Source organism: Sarcophilus harrisii, chromosome 4, assembly GCF_902635505.1.
Source record: "Sarcophilus harrisii chromosome 4, mSarHar1.11, whole genome shotgun sequence".
Classification (NCBI taxonomy): domain Eukaryota; kingdom Metazoa; phylum Chordata; class Mammalia; order Dasyuromorphia; family Dasyuridae; genus Sarcophilus; species Sarcophilus harrisii.
Genome location: NC_045429.1, coordinates 397,069,007 through 397,087,154, shown reverse-complemented (window position 1 = coordinate 397,087,154; position 18,148 = coordinate 397,069,007). Strand labels below are relative to the sequence as shown.

General features: G+C 35.5%; 1 protein-coding gene across 2 annotated transcripts in view; it reads left to right on the top strand.

The window, feature by feature from the left end:
* DPYD (dihydropyrimidine dehydrogenase) overlaps positions 1-17,626 on the top strand; it is a 968,100-nt gene extending 950,474 nt beyond the window's left edge. For both annotated transcript variants that reach the window (XM_003769672.4, XM_031968578.1), the window contains 2 exons: positions 12,781-12,921; positions 15,970-17,626. In XM_003769672.4, coding sequence (XP_003769720.1) covers positions 12,781-12,921; positions 15,970-16,140 — 312 coding nt within the window. In that variant the 3' untranslated portion in view covers positions 16,141-17,626. The remainder of the gene's footprint in view (positions 1-12,780; positions 12,922-15,969) is intronic.
* Positions 17,627-18,148: the final 522 nt, after the last annotated feature.

Here is an 18,148-nt window from a genome sequence, read left to right as displayed (position 1 = left end):
AAAGATCTTTGAATCCAATCCTTCCAATTTACAGATGAGGAAACTGAGGCCAAGATAAGTTAGATGACTTGCCTAGGGTCACCTAAATGGCAGTTCAAATGTACATCTTATCTTCCTGGCTCCAAGCCCAGCTGTCTATTCACTAAACTATGGTACTTAGGCCTCCTCTGGCATCCACACATTATTTGGGACTATTTTACAGGATTAATTATGTACTTGTATCCTAGTACCTTATACACTCATGGCAAATATTCAGCAGCTAATAAATGTTTGTTGATTGATTGATTTCAGAATGGAACCAAAGAGGTTCTGATAAATTGAGTAAGATATAAAGAGAATAAATTAGTTCAGTCTTCTGGGATCAAAAATTACAAATAATGGAAAGAGAATTAGACTAAGACTCAAGTAACCTGAACTATAATCTTAGTTCTGCTACTATGTGACTAAGAGCAACCTTTAGAGCCAAAATTTGTTCATCTATAAAATGTGAGACATTTGGAGAGTAGATAATGTCCAAAATCCTTCTTCATATATTTTAAAACTTCCAGTACAAGACACCTTTTTAGTTTCAGGATTTAAGTATAGAGAAAAATATGGAAAATGGTCATAGATTTGTTCTATAGATATAACAAACATTCCCAAAAAAACCTTTAGGAACCTTTATATAATAAGTTATTGGTTCCCCAAAATCAAGTTTGGAAAATGCTTAGCACACCATCATTTCCAAGAAAGTTCTAAATTATTTGGCAATAAAGCAGGTTTTAGAATTGAGATTGAAAAAGAGGTGAGAAGAATTTTCTTCTAGGGCGGTATCTGGCAATATGACTCCCTCTATGAACTGTCATCCTTCTGACAATTTAAATTTTACCACCTGTTAAGATCAGCATCTTATCTGGTATTGGCATGAGTGACAGGTGGCCCTGCTTGTAAGTGAGGAGGAAAAAGTAGCATCAGGCAACAAAATTACTCTGAGCCAACATCACAATATAGTCCTTCTATATGGTATGTGGAGCAAGTGAGTATTCGTGTCTTTTTCTGCTGTTCTGCACAATGTCTCATCTTGCACATCATTCACTATAGAGCAGCTGGTACCCCAATGGTTAGAGAACTGTTCCTGGAGTCAAGGAGACCCAACCTCAGACATTTCCTTGCTGTGTGATCTAGGGCAAGCCATTTAATCTCTCTATTTGCCTTAGTTTCCTCAATAGTAAAATAGGAATAATAATAATAAGCATCTCCCTCCCAGGATTGTTGTGAGAATCACATCAGTTCATATTGGTAAAAGTGTTCAGCAGAATGTCTAGCACTTAGTTGTGATCCCTATTTCTTTCCTTTCCCTTTTTTTTCCTTTCCCTTTTCTTGCCGTTGGATCCTCTTAGCCACTCACAGATGCTTTGAGCATTCCTTTCCTAGGGAACTGGCTCTCTGTCTTGTCCCTATATGGCAAGAGTTCTTAAACTTTTTGTGTGTCTTGCTTTACCTTTAGCAATCTGGTAAAGCCTATGGACCTCTCAGAAAAATATTTTTAAATGAACAAAATAGAACATATATATATATATGTGTGTGTGTGTGTGTGTGTGTGTGTGTGTATGTATATTATATGTATTATATATGTTGTATATATAATTATAAAGGAAACCAATTATATGTAATCATTTTCAAGATATTGATATAGTGACTATTATGTTCAAACACTGTGTTAAAGAAGGTTTTTTGTTGTTGTTTTTAACAAATATTATCTTATTTGATTTTTTAAAAGTTCATGGACATCAGGTTAAGATCCACTGTTAAAAGGGAGAGAACTTCAAATTTCCTGTCATGGAAGCATTTATTATTACATGCTTAAAATACAGTTGCAGACCAGAGTACCTTCATTTCTGAAATTATATTTTTATATTTTTTTCTTAAAACTTTTCCAGATCTCCGGAATCATAATGCCTTCCCTCTATAATAATTTCCATTTTATTCCATATATCTTAGTTGTTTATATGTTTCCCCATCAAACTGTGAGTTCCTTGAGAACAGAAATATCTACTACCTTCCCTTATAACCCTAGCAGAATGTGTAGCACATAGTGGGTGCTAAATAATAAATGCTTGTTATCCTTGCCAATGGTCACGAACACACTGGGGCCTTACCTACCAAGTCTGGGGCATGAATGCCATGCGTGCTTAGTGTAAATTTTACACTTTAATATCTCCTCTCCCTACTCCCTCTTATCCAGGTCATTTTTTCCTACAGTTCTAGAGACTTAGAGGAGTCCCCCATAGTTCCAGAGTCCACTCTGATTCCCCGTGGAGCAACTGGATGGGGTTATTTAAATGATCAGAAGCTGATTCCAGATGTATCTTGGAAGAGGAAGAGGGGCAAGAATTGCCCTTGTACTAGGAAGTGAAATATTTGTAACACCTGCTATATGAAAACATATATCGCAGTATAAGAAATGCTTGTTTTTGCTGAATGTGAGCTGTTGCTTCATTAGAATACTGACTTATATTATTAAAATATATTATAGTGTCTAAATAGCCTCTCTAGAACCTGAATGGCAGTTCATCTCAATCTCTCTAACTTCTTATACTTCTTATTTTCCATGCCATTCAGTTTGATAATTCTGCCTCATCTTGTTATTTAAGAGTTCATGTTTATTATTTTTTCCCTTCCCAGATAAGACTGTAAGTTCTCCGAAAGCAAGAGCTAGTCATATTTCTTTGCTTTCCACCTACCCTCATCATAGCTTCTTGTTCAGAATTAGCCATATATAACATGTTCAATAAATAGTTTGTCAATAAATTAATCCATCTGGTAATGCTTATATGTATAAATAGTACAGTGCATTATTATTTATTATGAACTATATTTTAAGAGGCTTTAAATTTTTGTTAATGCTTCTCTTAAGAGCCCTCTAAGTGATAATATCAAGTTAACAAGCATTTATTATTTAGCACCCACTATGTGCTACATATTCTGCTAAGTGATAGGGTTATAAGGGAAGGCAGTAGATATTCTGCAGTAGATATTTCTGTTCTCAAGGAACTCACAGTTTGATGGGGAAACTTGTAAACAACTAAGATATATGGAATAAAATGGAGATTATTATAGAGGGAAGGCATTATGATTAAGGAGGTCTGGGAAAGGCTTCTTACAGAATGTCAGCTTTTAACTGATACTTGAAAGAAGCCAGGAGAAGCAAGAGTCAGAAACGAGGAAAGGAGTTCAGCCAATGAAAATTCTCTGATTTGGAAGATGGAGTTTTATATATTTCCTACAATAGAGGATAAATCAATCAGTCAAAAAATATTTATCAAACCCCCAATAAGTTCCAGGCTTTGTGCTAAGTACTAGGGATACAATAAGAAGCAAAAGACTGTCCCTGCAAGTAAGGAGCTTAGAACTTAATGGAAGGGTTGTTTCCAAAGTCAGAGAGGAAGGGAATCATTCACAAACCCTGCTTATTCTGCAGCTCTAGTACCTCTTGTCACATCTCCTATGGCAACTAATTTCTTTTTCTCCATCTTCAGTAAAGCAGCTATTATTTACTATGTCTATAAAATTGTTATTCAATTTATTTCTTTCACTTAACATATCCCAGCTTATGTCTCAGGGACTGAAAGTCCTCATCAATATTGTCTTGTTCTTTCTGTAAGCTTTTAAAAGTTTCTTCATCACCTTTCCTATCATATTGCTTTCTGTGATAAGATAAATGAGCTGTAAGAATTTCTCACTACCACCTTATTCAATTTATTATTGTTTAATTTGATCCATTATAATTCCTAAATGTTGATCTTCAAATGCTTCTTATAGCAATTGCTTCTTACATCTCACTTAGCTAGAGTGGTTTCAGTACAAAAGAAAAGATACAGCACCATGTTGGCTGCCTTCAAGTATTTGAAGGGCCATCAGGTAGTAGAGAAATTAGACATTCTGTCTCACCCTAGAGGACAGACCTAGCAGTTAATGGATAGAACAGAGGCAGAATTAGCCTTGATATATAGTAAGACTTTCTCACAATTGAGATATTTCAAAAGTAGAAGGGGCTGTCTTAGTTAAGGAGTAGGTTCACCTTACTGGCTCTTAGAAAAGAGAAAATAGTCTTTCAATGGCTATGTTGAAGACAAAAATTCTGTTCTAGTATGAGATAAGCCCAAGAGCCCCAGGAGGAGCATACTTCCTACCAGATCTCAGATACTTTCATGTCAGCCTTCAAAACCATCATTAGCCAATCTCACAAACTGAGGACCACCCACATAGCAGACAAGCCAAACTGAGGTAAAATTCAAAGTATTGTGGGCCAGACAAGTCATACCATGATCAATACCTCAGTCACCCTCACTGATAGTGATAGTCTAAGACTCCAGAAGCCTTGAGAATGGCATCGCCTTCTGTCCATTGATCCTTCTTCCAGTCAAGACTCCATGGATATCATTGAGGGAGCAGTATTAATGTTGGGCTGCTAATTTTGTAACAACCAACTCTCACTAAAAGAAGTATTTAATATTAATCTGCATCATTGATATTTTTTCCATCACATTAAGTGTAGACAATCAACAAATCAACAAACAAGCACTGACTTAAAGCTTTTTCTAATTTCCAAGATGTAAACATTCACACTGGGAATTTAACAATGACCAAGACATCTCTAAGAACAATTTCTGTGGAGAAAGGCCCTATCTTTTCACTACCAATAGCAAATTCTGATCAACCACCATGGACAGGAAGATATAAACAAGAGCCTTAAGAATGGCAGCATCTTCCAGACCACTGATCTTGCCTCAAGTCCAAACATTCTCTCCCCCAAATTGGTAATCAGATAATTAATTCCTATGGGAAAGGAACCAACCATAGTTGTCTACACCGTAAATAAGACAGCTTAGCCAAAACAACAAAAGCATTCTGGAGGAGAAACGGGAGGTGCCATGGGCCAGGCAAATCAAACCACTCTTATCTCCCCTGAGAACTAGGTGGAGACATCTATGAGCCGGAGACCTGCAAAGCTCAACAGCCTTCATTGTGGGGGCTGATCACTGTGGGGAGGGAATTTTAGTTTAATGTCTTTTCTTTCTACTACACCATGCTGCCTGCTATTCCCATATCCATTTTTCCTGACATCCCTGAAGGACCTGGATGTTTTATTGATCCATTTGATAAAAGCAATAATTTTAGTTTTGGGGAAAAGAGGGAATAGTAAACATTTATTAAGTGTCCTCCAAGTACCTTAGGCACCGGCCTAAGCCTTTTACAAATAGCTCAATTTGATTTGATCTCCACACTAAGGTAGGGGTGAGATAAGGTAATTGCTATTCTGATCTCCATTTTACAGTTAAAGAAACTGAAGCAGGAGATGTTTTTTCCCAGGGTCATCACAGCTTGTAAGTGTCTATAACCAGATTTGAACTCAGGTTTTCCTAATTCTAGAGCCAGGCTTCTTTCCTCTGTGCCAGCGAGGTGCCTTTGATAACAAATTCTCTATATACATATCAGTTTTCTTCTGATCTGCTTCTACTTTTGTTTCCCACCCATTCCTTTGGTGGACATCATATACACACAAACTCCCCTTACCCAGCACTTTCTGCACTACTATCTAAGGACTCTTTATTACCTTTTTGATTTTCCCTATAGTGTTTTTTCAGTTACTTACACAATATTTTGTTCTTTTTTGCCTTTCTTTGTTTTTTTTCCTTAGGGCCTGAATTCTCTGTCTTAGTGTTTAATATTTTCTCTGTCCACCCATCTGTTTATTTTAGCTCATTTCTTCCTTCCTCTCTCTCTGCTGGCCTCTTTATAGATTCCTCTGTTCGATAGTTTAAACTCCATGACACTGCTTTGTTTACCCTCTCAGCTAGCTCAGTGTATTATTCCCCATCTGCTGCAGAGAGAGCACCCCAGTGTCCCACAAATCCAACTCCCTCTTGTTTGAACTAGTCTTTCAGTCAAGCATCCAAATTCTCATCTACCATCTCTTCCCTGGTTATATGATTTGTGACAAGGAGATTATTTCTCAGAAAATTAAAACTGTTACAGACCTCATTGTTCTTTCTTTTTTCCTGAGTGTCTGATATTTATTGGAAGCATTATCCTTTTAAGGCAATTAAATGACAGAGTTACATCCATGAAACAATCAAAAAAATATCTAATCATTCAACTTGAGTACTGCTATAGGTATGGTAGGAATAAGGGGCAAATCATGTAACATCTTTGAATCTTCCTTTCCCCATCTAAAATAACATTTATACTATTTACTTCAGAGAGTTGTCCTGAGGTAAGGGCATTGTAAACCTTTATGTGCTATAATGATGTGAATTATGATTGTTAAGAGTTCAGAAAAAGAAAGGACTAGCAACTTAGAATATTTTCCTATTTCTCAATAACAACATAATTCCAATTTCTCTAGTGCTGTCTTGAGGAAGGATGTGAAGCATCAGGGCTAGGGACCCTAGTAATTGCCTTGCTGAAAAATCTAGGCTCATCTTCCAAGAGTGGCTTTTCTTGAGACTGATGATGTCAGGGTGGATAAAGAAATTAAGCTCATTCTGTTGCCAGCATATGCTTTGCTTTGCCTCCCTGCTCACTGGAAGAGTACAGGATATCTCAGGCAAACCCCTTTAGTGTAATCTAACTCTGGCACCAGGAGGGATGTTGGATGCCCTGATGACACAAAGAATTTTGGGTTGGAAAATGAGAGACTTGGGTAACATTTTTATTTCTCCTGCCTACTAACTATTAAAGCTTTAGAAAGACATTTCCTATCATTTAGTCTCAGTTTCTTCATCTATAAAGTCTCTGAGATTCTATGTATTATGTACTACCTGGCAACAAATCTAGGATCTTTATCTATTATCATTTTACAGTGAAATATTATCTGTCCTTTATATCCACTTACCTTGAGCTGAACTTTCAGGAAATGACACATCTTACAGTGCTAGTAAAAGCATAGAAATTCATATTTAATCAAAATGTTTAAGCATGAGCATAACCCAGAAGGGGTGTGATTTTTCCCCCCTCTTCCTTTTCCCAACTCAGAACTAACCTTTTAACAACAGCTCAGGGTTCCCAAGAAATGCTGAAGATGTTAATGTCTAAAATGCTTTTGGTTATTTATGCCAAGGAATCAATTGACTAGGGATCCCCCAAAATCAAGGATGAACTGTTTAGCATAATTAGCTAAATAAAATGATTAGACTGAATCCTAGGACCCTTCATAATATGAGTTTGACAACATGTGCTGAACAGATGGGTGAGGATACATATCTTCCTTCCTCTACATACTCTCTTCCAAATTGGGCGTTTTATCTACAGTGTGAAGAATTTAGCATAACTTATTCTTGGGGCTTTCCCCCAAAAGGGATGTCTGGAACAAATTTCTCGACCTTCAATTATCCACACCCATCTTCGCATAATGATTGCAAGTTTTCCTAATCTCCAAAGATATATGACTCAGTAGGGACCTGTCCAACCATATGCGCTTGACTGATTCTATGTCTTTCAACTGACTCCAAGATACAAGGTTTGTGCTCAGGAGATTTATCTAGTTTTTCAATGCTCTTTGAAGGCTTTATTTTTTTTTTTTTAACCAATGTGTAGATTTTCCAACCATGTGAAATAATAATTTATTTTTTAATATCATATGCAAGTATAACTTTACCTAATAAATTGTCATCATCATCATTTTTTTTTTTAATTTAAACATCCATTTTCAGATAACAGTGTATGGAAATTCTTTTAGAAAATTTGGAAGATGAAAAGGAAGTTATATCATACCACACATAAGAGCTAGAGACTCCAAATGTTTTTATTCCATTTAATTTCTCATTCCATTCTAATGTTTTTTAATAACTTTTTTAAAGCTCTGCTCTAAATCTGAGGCAAGTTTTCTTTCTCAGGCAGCATAGGACCATTAGCAGTTGCTGGTAGTTCAATATAAACATAGAAGGAAGTCTCCAATAGAATGCTCCAGAAATCTGCCCTTGGCTTCGTATAGCTTAACACTTTCATCCATAATGTGGATAAAGGAATGGGCAGCATGATTATCAGTTTTGCCAATGACACAATGCTTAGAGGGACAGCTAACACAGATTGACAGAGTCAGGGTCCAGAAAGACCTTGACAGTCTACAACACTGGGATGAATTTAATAAAATCAAACTTAATAAAGATAAATATAAAGTTTTACACTTGGCTTCAAAAAACTGACATGCATGCAAAATAGCAAGATATGGTTAGACAACAGTTTGTCTGAAAGGGATCTGGAGTTTTTAGTGCATTGTTCAATATATGACAAGGAAGTTATAATCAGACAGGTAATATACATTTGAAGGTTATGCTGATGTGCACATTTTCTAGGAACAAGAAGGTCCTATTTTACTGTGCACTGGATAATTATACCAGGAACACTATGCTCAGTTCTAGATACTACATTTTAGGAAGAACAATGGTTAGATGGGGGATACCAGAAAGGAGGAGCACAAAATAGTGAAGAGATTTGAGTTCATGTTACATAAGGATTGGTTGAAAGAACTGGGGATAATAATTAACATAGAGAGAGAAAGGATTCAGGAAAAACATAAATATCTTCAAGTACTTGAAAGACTTATGCATTCAAAAGGGATTAGCATTTTCTGCTTGGTCTTCATGGATAGATCCAGAAAGTGAAAGCTACAAAGAAGCATATGCAGGCTTGATATGTGAAAAAATAATTAGAACTCCCTAAAAATGGAATGGTGTGCCTCAAGAGCTAATAAGTTCTCCATCACTAGTGAGCTTCAAGCAAAATCCAGGTGACTACTTGTCAGAAATATGGATTTTTCTTTCCAGATATGTGGTGAACTAGGTTTTCTTACTCTAAAAAATTCTATGCTTCTGTAGCTACTTCCTTCAGGAAAAAAAATCTGGAAATCACTGCTCTTTCTCCAAAAGAACCCTATAGTGCTTATGAGACTGTCAGTGGAGTAACCTGTATAATCACTTTGACTGAATCAACTCAGCATTTCAAACAGTGCACCAGTTCAGCCAATGACTGTTTTGATCAATGTCTTTACAGAAATGACAGGTTGTTTTTGCCATCAATCAGGCATAGCCTCTGAAAGCCAGAGTCACTTCATGCACTTATTCCACAAGATTATTGGAAAAAAACTAATCAAGGTCTAACCAATTGTGATCCAGATACATGCTCATGTTTAACAAATATGTTTAACAAATCTCAAAGAACATTTCAGATCAACTCAGTATAATTTTATTAAATGCTTCCTCTGTGCCAGGTATTGTGCTAATAAGCACTAAAAATGTAGAAATGAAAACAATATGCTGTTCCCCCAAGAAGTTCACATTCTATTGGGTGAAAACAACATATACATGTATACCATCTAGAGGAATCAGGAAAGGCTTCTGAAAGGGAAGTTGTTTGTAATGGGTCTTGAAGGGATCTAGGGACTCTGAGAGGTAGGGATGAGAAGGGAGATAATTCCACATATGAGCAACAGTCTGAACAAACCCAGAAGGCAAGAGAGGGAATTTTGTATACAGGGAATAGCACACTAAGTCAATTTGGCTTGAATGTCAACTGCACAAAGGGGAATAATGTGAAATCAATCTGAAAAAGATAGATTGGAATCAGATTGTGAAGAGCTTTAAGTGCCAAAAAGTTGTGCTTTTGTTTTATCATGAAGGCAATTGGGAACAAAAAGAAGGATCTTGAGTTATGGAGTGACCTGGTCACACCTGTGCTATAGGAATATTGATTTGGTGGCTTTGTGGAGGATAAATTAAACAGAGAAGTGAGCTACAGAAAGTATTTGAGAGACTATTGCAATAGCTAAAGATGAGGAGTGATAAAGGTCTGGATTAGGATAATATTCAGAAAAGAGGACAAATGCAAGAGTGTTTTGTAGGTAGGATCAACAAAACTTGACAAATGATTAAATATGGCAGGAAGAGAAAAGGAGAAGAGTTAAGGCTGAGTTCAAGGGTTAAGTGACTGGAATGATCATGGAGCCTTTATTGAAATGGGAACCTTTAAATTAAGGAAAAAATTAAAGAGATAGAGGAAGGATAGGGATCATGTGAAGAAACTCCCCCTACTAATTCAAGTCAGTGCTAGAATGCTAAAAATGAGAGTTCTGTTACTCGCCTGGAGACACATGCTTATTAAATATCACAGGTGAAACTTAAAACCAGGTCCTTCTAGCTCCAAAGACAATTCCATGTTATAACACCATACTTCTTTTAGGAAGGAAATATTCAATTCTATTTTGGACTTGTTGAGTGTGATATTTCCATGATGATGCCTCGTATCCCAATATTTATACACAACTAAGTCATAATCCGAGCAACATACATTCTTTGTAGAACTTTTTGCTATATGTGGCTAGGCTCTCTTCTGTTACATGACCATGGATCTGAGTGAGAAAACTCTATGTTATTCCAGAGCTAGATACCATTAGTCCAATATCAAACTTTAACCAGTTATTTGGGAATTTTAAGGAAACCCATTTATGATTGGATTTTGTGCCTCCTCGGTGAGACTGGCAGACACCTTTGGTAAAAGTCCCATACCCATGCCTGTGATATGGAGATCCTCTTTGGTCCTTGCAAGTTATGGCAAGACAATTATGAGCTCTACTAGGGTCTTCCAAGACAAATAGGCTTTGGCTATGGCCTTGGTAAGGGACTATTATTTACTGTACAAGAACCAGTTTAGCTAACCAGAGACTTACCACTATTAGAGGTGGCTACTAGGTGAAAAAGTTAGCCCTGGAGGGAAAGGTAGAAATTCCCTCTTTTTTAATAATCACATTCTTATATATTTCTTTTTCCCAAAGAACCAAGGTTTAAATCCTATTAGAATAAAAGCTCCTTGAGAGGAGGGATTTTTTTAGGCAACTAGGTGCTACAGTAGATAGAATATTGAATTCAGAAAGATCTGAAGTCTGTCTCAGATTCTCACTTAGCTTTATTACCCCTACACAAATTATTTAAACTCACATAGTTTCAATACTTCCTCATGAATCAAATGAGACAATATATTTAAAGTGCTTTGCAAATCTTAAAGTGCTATATAAATTTTGCTAGCTTTCATTTATATATGTGAGGGGTAGTGTGGGGGCATTCTATGGTTGGTTATTGTCTTTCCTACTCAAAGAGGACCAAAATGTCATTACTTTGTCAGGTTCAAAGTATAGTGTCTGCCTGTGGCTGATCAAGTCAATGTATGATAATTATATAAATATTTGATAAATATGATAAATATATAAAGGTCCTTACAAATCTAGAAGACCACATAAGTATTAGCTATTATTATTATTATTACTTATATTTAAATCCACAGGATTTAACTCAATGCTTGAGAAATAAGAGGCAGAGCTAAGTTCTTTTCAGGACTAAACCCCCTATGAGGTATTCTTTCTCTTCCCTCATGGTAACTTTCCTTTAATGGCACCTTTCTCTTTATTCTAGCTATCTCTGGTCAGTCTAACTGACCAAACAGTGGCTTCCTCCCATCCCATGGAGTATTTCCTTTCTCATGGTTAATTGTGGGTTCCCCAAGGGAACTTATTTTTTCTGCAGTAACTATATGCTTCTCTCCCAACTTTATTTCATTTTTTTCCATGCCCGATGCCTATTTTACCCCTTATTTTTGTCTGTAACCTGTTCTCCTAAATAAGCCTGCCTTTTGCCAGAGAGAGAGATAACAAATAGTTAATAAGTATTGATTGATTTTTAGTTTAAAAGCCATATTGTTTAGAGTTCAAAAGAAGTAGTAAGAGATTGAGTCAAGACCAGGAGAGATCAAAGAATTCCATAAAAAATAGAGAATGTGCCAAGATGGCCATTTTCCCTTTTTAAGTTAAAGTCAAGTATCTTGGAATAGGGACCTTAAACACAAAGTATCTGTTCTTAAAAGTTAAAAACAAAAACAGAAAATCTTGACAGTGCCCTGCATTGACAAACATTGTTACAATCGTCGTTTTGTTTTATGAAACAAAATGTATTTTATTGTTGATGAAACATCGTCTGTGCTCCACATATTAAGCACACTTCCAATTAATATGAAGAACAAAGCAATATATAACAGCCTAGAAATCCTCAGCCGTGAAAGAAGAAAAACCTAGTTCTTTAAATGTAAAAGTGCATCTTATCTGACTATTGGATCAGCCTAATTTATTATCATAAATTAGAATATTTTAATAGTGAAATATATTCTTTTAGAATTGGATAATTAAGCAACAAGATGTGACAGGTGGGTGTATTGCCAGATAGCTTTGCTAAATGAAAATTAGAATCTAAACAGAGCGAAAAAAATTTATAACATTCACACTTATAGAATTTCTTCCCTTACTCCCATCTATCTAGTTTTTCTATATACTTAAATGTCCACTAAAGTATTCCGGTATGAAAACATTAGCCCATGGTTTTTTTTATCTTTCCCCTTGGTTCCTTAAAGTACCCAAGTGAAAGTGATACAAAAGAAATGTCCTTTCTCCTCCAAGGAAGACCTGGTAGCCTGATGAAGATATGGTAAAATATCTATCCAATGCAATGCCCCCCCCCTCATTATTCTAAAATAAATATATAGGTGGCCCATTCTTCAGAAGACAGAGACTTTAGCTGTAACTACATTCTAAATTTTTATGAGCATTAACATTTTATCTGCTTCATGTAATCTGAAGTACTACATCCCAAACTCCTGTGTTACTAACCAGTGACATATTAAAACTCAAAGTGATGTTCATTTAGATGTGAAATACTCCAAAATGTACATTGTAAGTGATTCAATGCTTGATATTTCTAGGACATAATTGGGAAAGCACTGCAGTACATTGGAACATATGGTGAACTTAGCAAAATTGAGCAAGTCGTGGCTCTGATTGATGAAGAAATGTGCATTAACTGTGGGAAATGCTACATGACCTGCAATGACTCTGGATACCAGGTAGGAACATGGATCAAATTACCCAAAAGATCCAAGGAAGCATCATTTGGGATGTGTTGACAAAACAAATCCTGTACTAAGCATGTGATTAAAAATGTATTAACTGTATTAAAATATATCAAGTATTTTTTTCACCTCTGATATATCTTCCTATCCTCTTTAGCAATCATTTAGAATTCATAACTTAAAAATATTAAGTAAGCCATCATTCAGTGTCTACAGCATGGTAATTTAATAGCAATAGCAGGTACACTCATTTTATAGGAAGGAGAAACACAAGCCACAAGAAAGGTATAGATAGCTGCTAGTATTGAAAAAATACAATGTGCTTTATTGTTGAACCTCAATACTATTTACCTAAAGATTCATATCAACTGTCTTGTTGGCTTAACCCTTATCACTAAGAGAGAGTTCACCATTCAATTTTTACTGAGCTCCTAAAAGAGAACTATACGTGAGCCTAAACATACCTGTCTGTTGGACAGGTGAATTCCATGTAATTTTATTGTCATTTTCAAACACAGCTAAATGATATTGCTGCTGTGCTCTCAGGCCACTGCTGCTTCTTGCAGGTAGCCAAAACTCCTGAAACAGTGTTCCAATCTCTGCCAGAGAACTAATTCTATATGAAAGTCCCCAGGGATTCTGCCTTCAGATAAGGAACAGACTGGAGTGAAGCAAATAATCATTGAGGAATAATATGAATTAACCCTTTTATTTTTTATACCAGCTATGGTATGATAAAGGAAGCATGGTAAGATGGACAGAGAAGGCTGACTTCAAAGATTTTTAAGTCTTGTCTCTGACCCATACTGGCTGTGGGACCATGGACAGGTCATATGGCCTCTCAATATTAGAGGCAATCAGATACAGTAGAAGAGAGCCCTGGCTAAACATTCAAAGAACCTGGAGTCAAATCCTGCCTATATCAGACCTATATGCACTCAGCCAAGTCACTTAACCTTTAGTTTCTTTCTCTGAAAAATGAGGAAATTGGAATAAATAGCATCTGGGATTTCTATAACTCTAGATCTATAATGCTGTGTCCCAGTATATAGTAGTCTTAGAGAAGTTATGAATTTCCCTGCTGGAAGTTCACCCCATTGATAAAATCACAAGTCTAGAATATTATATGTCTAAGGAAGAAAAAAAAGTTTACCCTGAATAGATTCACCATATGAATGTGAGATATTTATGTCTCTATATTGTTGTTTTAACATTCATTTTCTAGTATGGCTTAATTGGTTGGGATACAGAATTTTCTTTAGAGATCAAGTTTGGAGTTAGTGTTAGAATGCCCCAAAGTATGGTCATATCTACAAGGTGTTTTTTAGTTATTTTACCTCAAAATGTTAGATGCAGCCTACTTCCTACATTATAACTATATTAGTAATAATCAAAATAATGATTAAATCTATAAGTTGCTTTTAATTTTCTGATGATCATAATTTAATATACTTCTGTGTATCTTTTTGCTAACTTAATGTTTTTTAGATTAGTTCTGTCCCCAGTTTCTAATCCAATCTTTCACTTTCTAGCCTCTTGCTGAAAAAGGTCTAGTCTGGTGTGTGTGTGTGTGTGTGTGTGTGTGTGTGTGTGTGTGTGTAAACCACATAACAATGTCACAGGTAATTATGAATTAATTAGCCAGTGTACATATGGACAGGCCTAGAAGACTTCTAACTAAGCTAATAAAATAAAGGGTTCTGTGCCTTGAAGTTGATCATTTTCTGTTCCCATCGAAGGCTAGAACATTGCAATAACTTACATAAAGGAGTCTCAGTAATAATGGGGAAAATGTAAAACTCATGCATAAAATAACTAGATCTTCTTAGAAAGTCCTTCTTTTGTTTCTTCCATCTCAAAAGGATTAAATGTCAGAATTTCAAATCTTCAATTCCATGTAAGGTTTTGTGTGTCTGAAATTTTCAAAGCATTAGATTTCTAAGACACAAGTATCTTTTCAGTCCCTTCAAAGATGTCACTTGGATTTCTTTTTATGTAAAAGGGGGAAAAAACTGATGGAAAAATTTCTCTCTAAACCCTTGCTACAAATTTCATCTTACAAAATATGGAAACTACTTCCATGGAAGAAATATTTTAGAGAAAAGGTTAAAATATCTACAGGAATGAGTTTTGGTGCAGTATAATCAGGCTCAGTCATATTTTGAAAGACAAAAAAATTAAGCAAAGAGGATCACATATGTTTTTAGTAAACAGATAATATGATGACAAGTAGCTTTCTTTTGGTACTTTGCTATTCATGTAAGATTACCTTATAGTCACTAAATCAAAAACATTGAATTATTTACATGCATAGGATTTGGCATATTTCTCTTACTGCTGGGATAGATTTACTTGGTTTATAACTAATTTTTGTTTCCTTCTCCCCTCCCCCCCCAAAAAGACAAATCGATTCTAAATTGGGCAGGGGTTCTTTTATTCTTTTTACATTGAAAAAAATGTAATAATTTTTCGTATTGAAAATGCTTATGAAATCTAGAGTTTGGGAACATAGAAAAGACCATGGTCTGTATATTCAAAAAGCCCAAGATATCTTTTTTCAATGTTAAGTACCTAATGTCATCAAATAGCCAAGCAAATCTGGCCCAGCAAAGTATTTTCTATGTCTGTTTCTTTCCATTAGATTATGAAGAGAATAAAAGGGTTGCTGAGGGAAGGAAAAGTTGGGGGGAGGGTCACATTAAAGCATCCGAGCCACATCACAGAGACAAGAACCCTCCAGAACCGAGAAAAACAAATACCACTGGTGAACTTCAATGTGGCTGAGAAATGTTTCCTCACAAGAAGAAAAATACCCTAAAGAAAATTAAACCTTGTATTTTTAAAGTAGAGGGATCTTTTTTCTCTCTCTCTTTCTCCTCCCCCCCCCCCTTTTTTTTCCTAGCAACTAATCTGTTGCTATAGTCACACTACAATACTCTGAAGAGGGTTTCTCTAGCCATAATACTACAGCAGATAAGAAAATGGGGAGCATGCTTGACCTTTCCCAAGAATGACATTGATACCATTTATTTTTGTTTGCAGGCTATACAGTTTGATCCCAGTACCCACCTGCCCACTGTCAATGACAGTTGTACCGGTTGTACTCTGTGTCTCAGTGTCTGCCCGATTATTGACTGCATCAAAATGGTTTCCAGGACAACACCTTATGAACCAAAGAGAGGCTTGCCCTTAGCTGTGAATCCAGTCTGTTAAGGTGATTAGTTTAACAGTCATGGCAAACAGAGTCATCAGTGGAAGTGGATATGTTTTCTAATTAGATCATTATTTTTAAATCTCTCTGCATAAAAATAACAGGGATAATAATAGTAACAATAATAATGATGACGATGATAATAATAATAACCTTGATGACCAGGCTGCCCATAGTCATAAATCCTAATGAATATTTTTCAGAGAAAAGTTTTGTGAGATGAAAGCTATCCGTTGGTTAATTAGATGTTTTCTGTCAATTCTGTCCATTGTCGAGAAACATTAACTTTTCTTTGGCAATTAATGCTCCAGTTTCCAAATTACCCTGTGCTGGGCTCTGTCTTTAATTCCTAATTGTAAGTGAAATTAAGTATTTTGGAACAAAGTGCAATTTAACATACAAGAAAACCGTTGCCGGGGAAACATTTTATAATTAAAAATTACATTTAATTTTAACACTGTTTCTTCGAAAATGTAATTAGCTCCATAAAGCACAAATGAAGCAAGTTATTTTACTATGGAAAGAAAAGAAAGAAAGCTTTAAATAGGGTTATAAAAGGTGGATTAAGTACTCTCCCACAATATAAAACCTAGCTTCTGCTTTGTACTAGGCACACACACTGATACAAAGTGTGAGTATTTGTTAACCACCACCATTACTTCACTCCTGCTTAGAAAAATATCTAAAATCTGTACCAACGGATACAAAATATGTTTTCCTTTAAATTTTCAAGTTCTGATCTAAAGCCATGGTTCTGCTGCATAATGAATTCATTTTACATACTTTTAATAACTTCCAAAATTATATATTGAGAAGCAATGTGGCCTGCAAATTGGGAAACCTGGTTTTAAATTCTGCCTCTGCCACACACTGGCTGTGTGATCTGGAGGTAGTTACAACCTTTTAGGACCCCAAGAAACTCTCTAAGACTAGGTAAAAAATAAGATGCTTGTCTATGTCAAAAAATGAATATTTCTATATCAAGTTCTTTATACTAATAAATTAATAGATATATACAAATACAAAATTAAAATATACTCATTAATATTTGAGCAAAACTTAAATTACTTAGTGGCTCATGCATTGAATTACTCAAAAATAAAATTTTACAAATGAAGTAAATTTATAATATGATTCTTTTCCTACTCTAATTTAGTAGTTATATTTCAGTGCTATGTATATATATACAAAAATAAATAAATTTTACATAGTGCTCAGTAATATCTTAGTATTAATCTTTACTTTCTAGAATAGTCTTATAAGTCTATTTTTGTGTTGGAATTTCTATATTACATTAGTACATATAAAGATAAATCTATCAATAAGGTGATAATGAGCTATGACATGTCTGCCTAATCCCATGCCAAATAGAAAGATTTAAAAGATGATTCAAAATTCTGATTGTATGTTTTTATAAATCCTTGTTTAACCAAGTCTCTGTGTATCAAATGAAACACAAATGAAATAAAAACAATTTTAAGCAATTCAGCCTTTTGTCAATTCTTTTGCAAAAACCCGATCGCATTCACGTGAATGTTGCTGGTAAGCAGTCTTTCCTCATTTCTGAAATTGATCCAGAATGTCAGGTAAAGGAAGTAGTATTATATTAAATTAAATGCTACACTTCTATGCCAACCCTCCAAACAATCAGTGCTCTCTTGGCCTCTGCCAATGATGACTCTCTTAACGCTTACTGAATTCCATCCCTTCCCCGCTGGCCAAATATGTTCATGTCAGATAGTACCATGGGACAGACCATGGGCACAAATCAGTGAGAGGGAATGGGCAACCTGCCCTTGGCAGCTCTACCCTGGCTCCCTCCTTTTCTGATATCATTAGGATGGGGATGAGTTGGGGCTAGGGGAACACTCTCTAAGGATGGCTATAATGTATAAGCACTTTATTTAGCAAAACTTACAAGTTCCCTTGGAAGAAAACTTCACCAGATGTCATCATAATCCATTTTCCTTGCTTCAGATGAATGTTTTTCACCCTGGGAGCTCATCATAT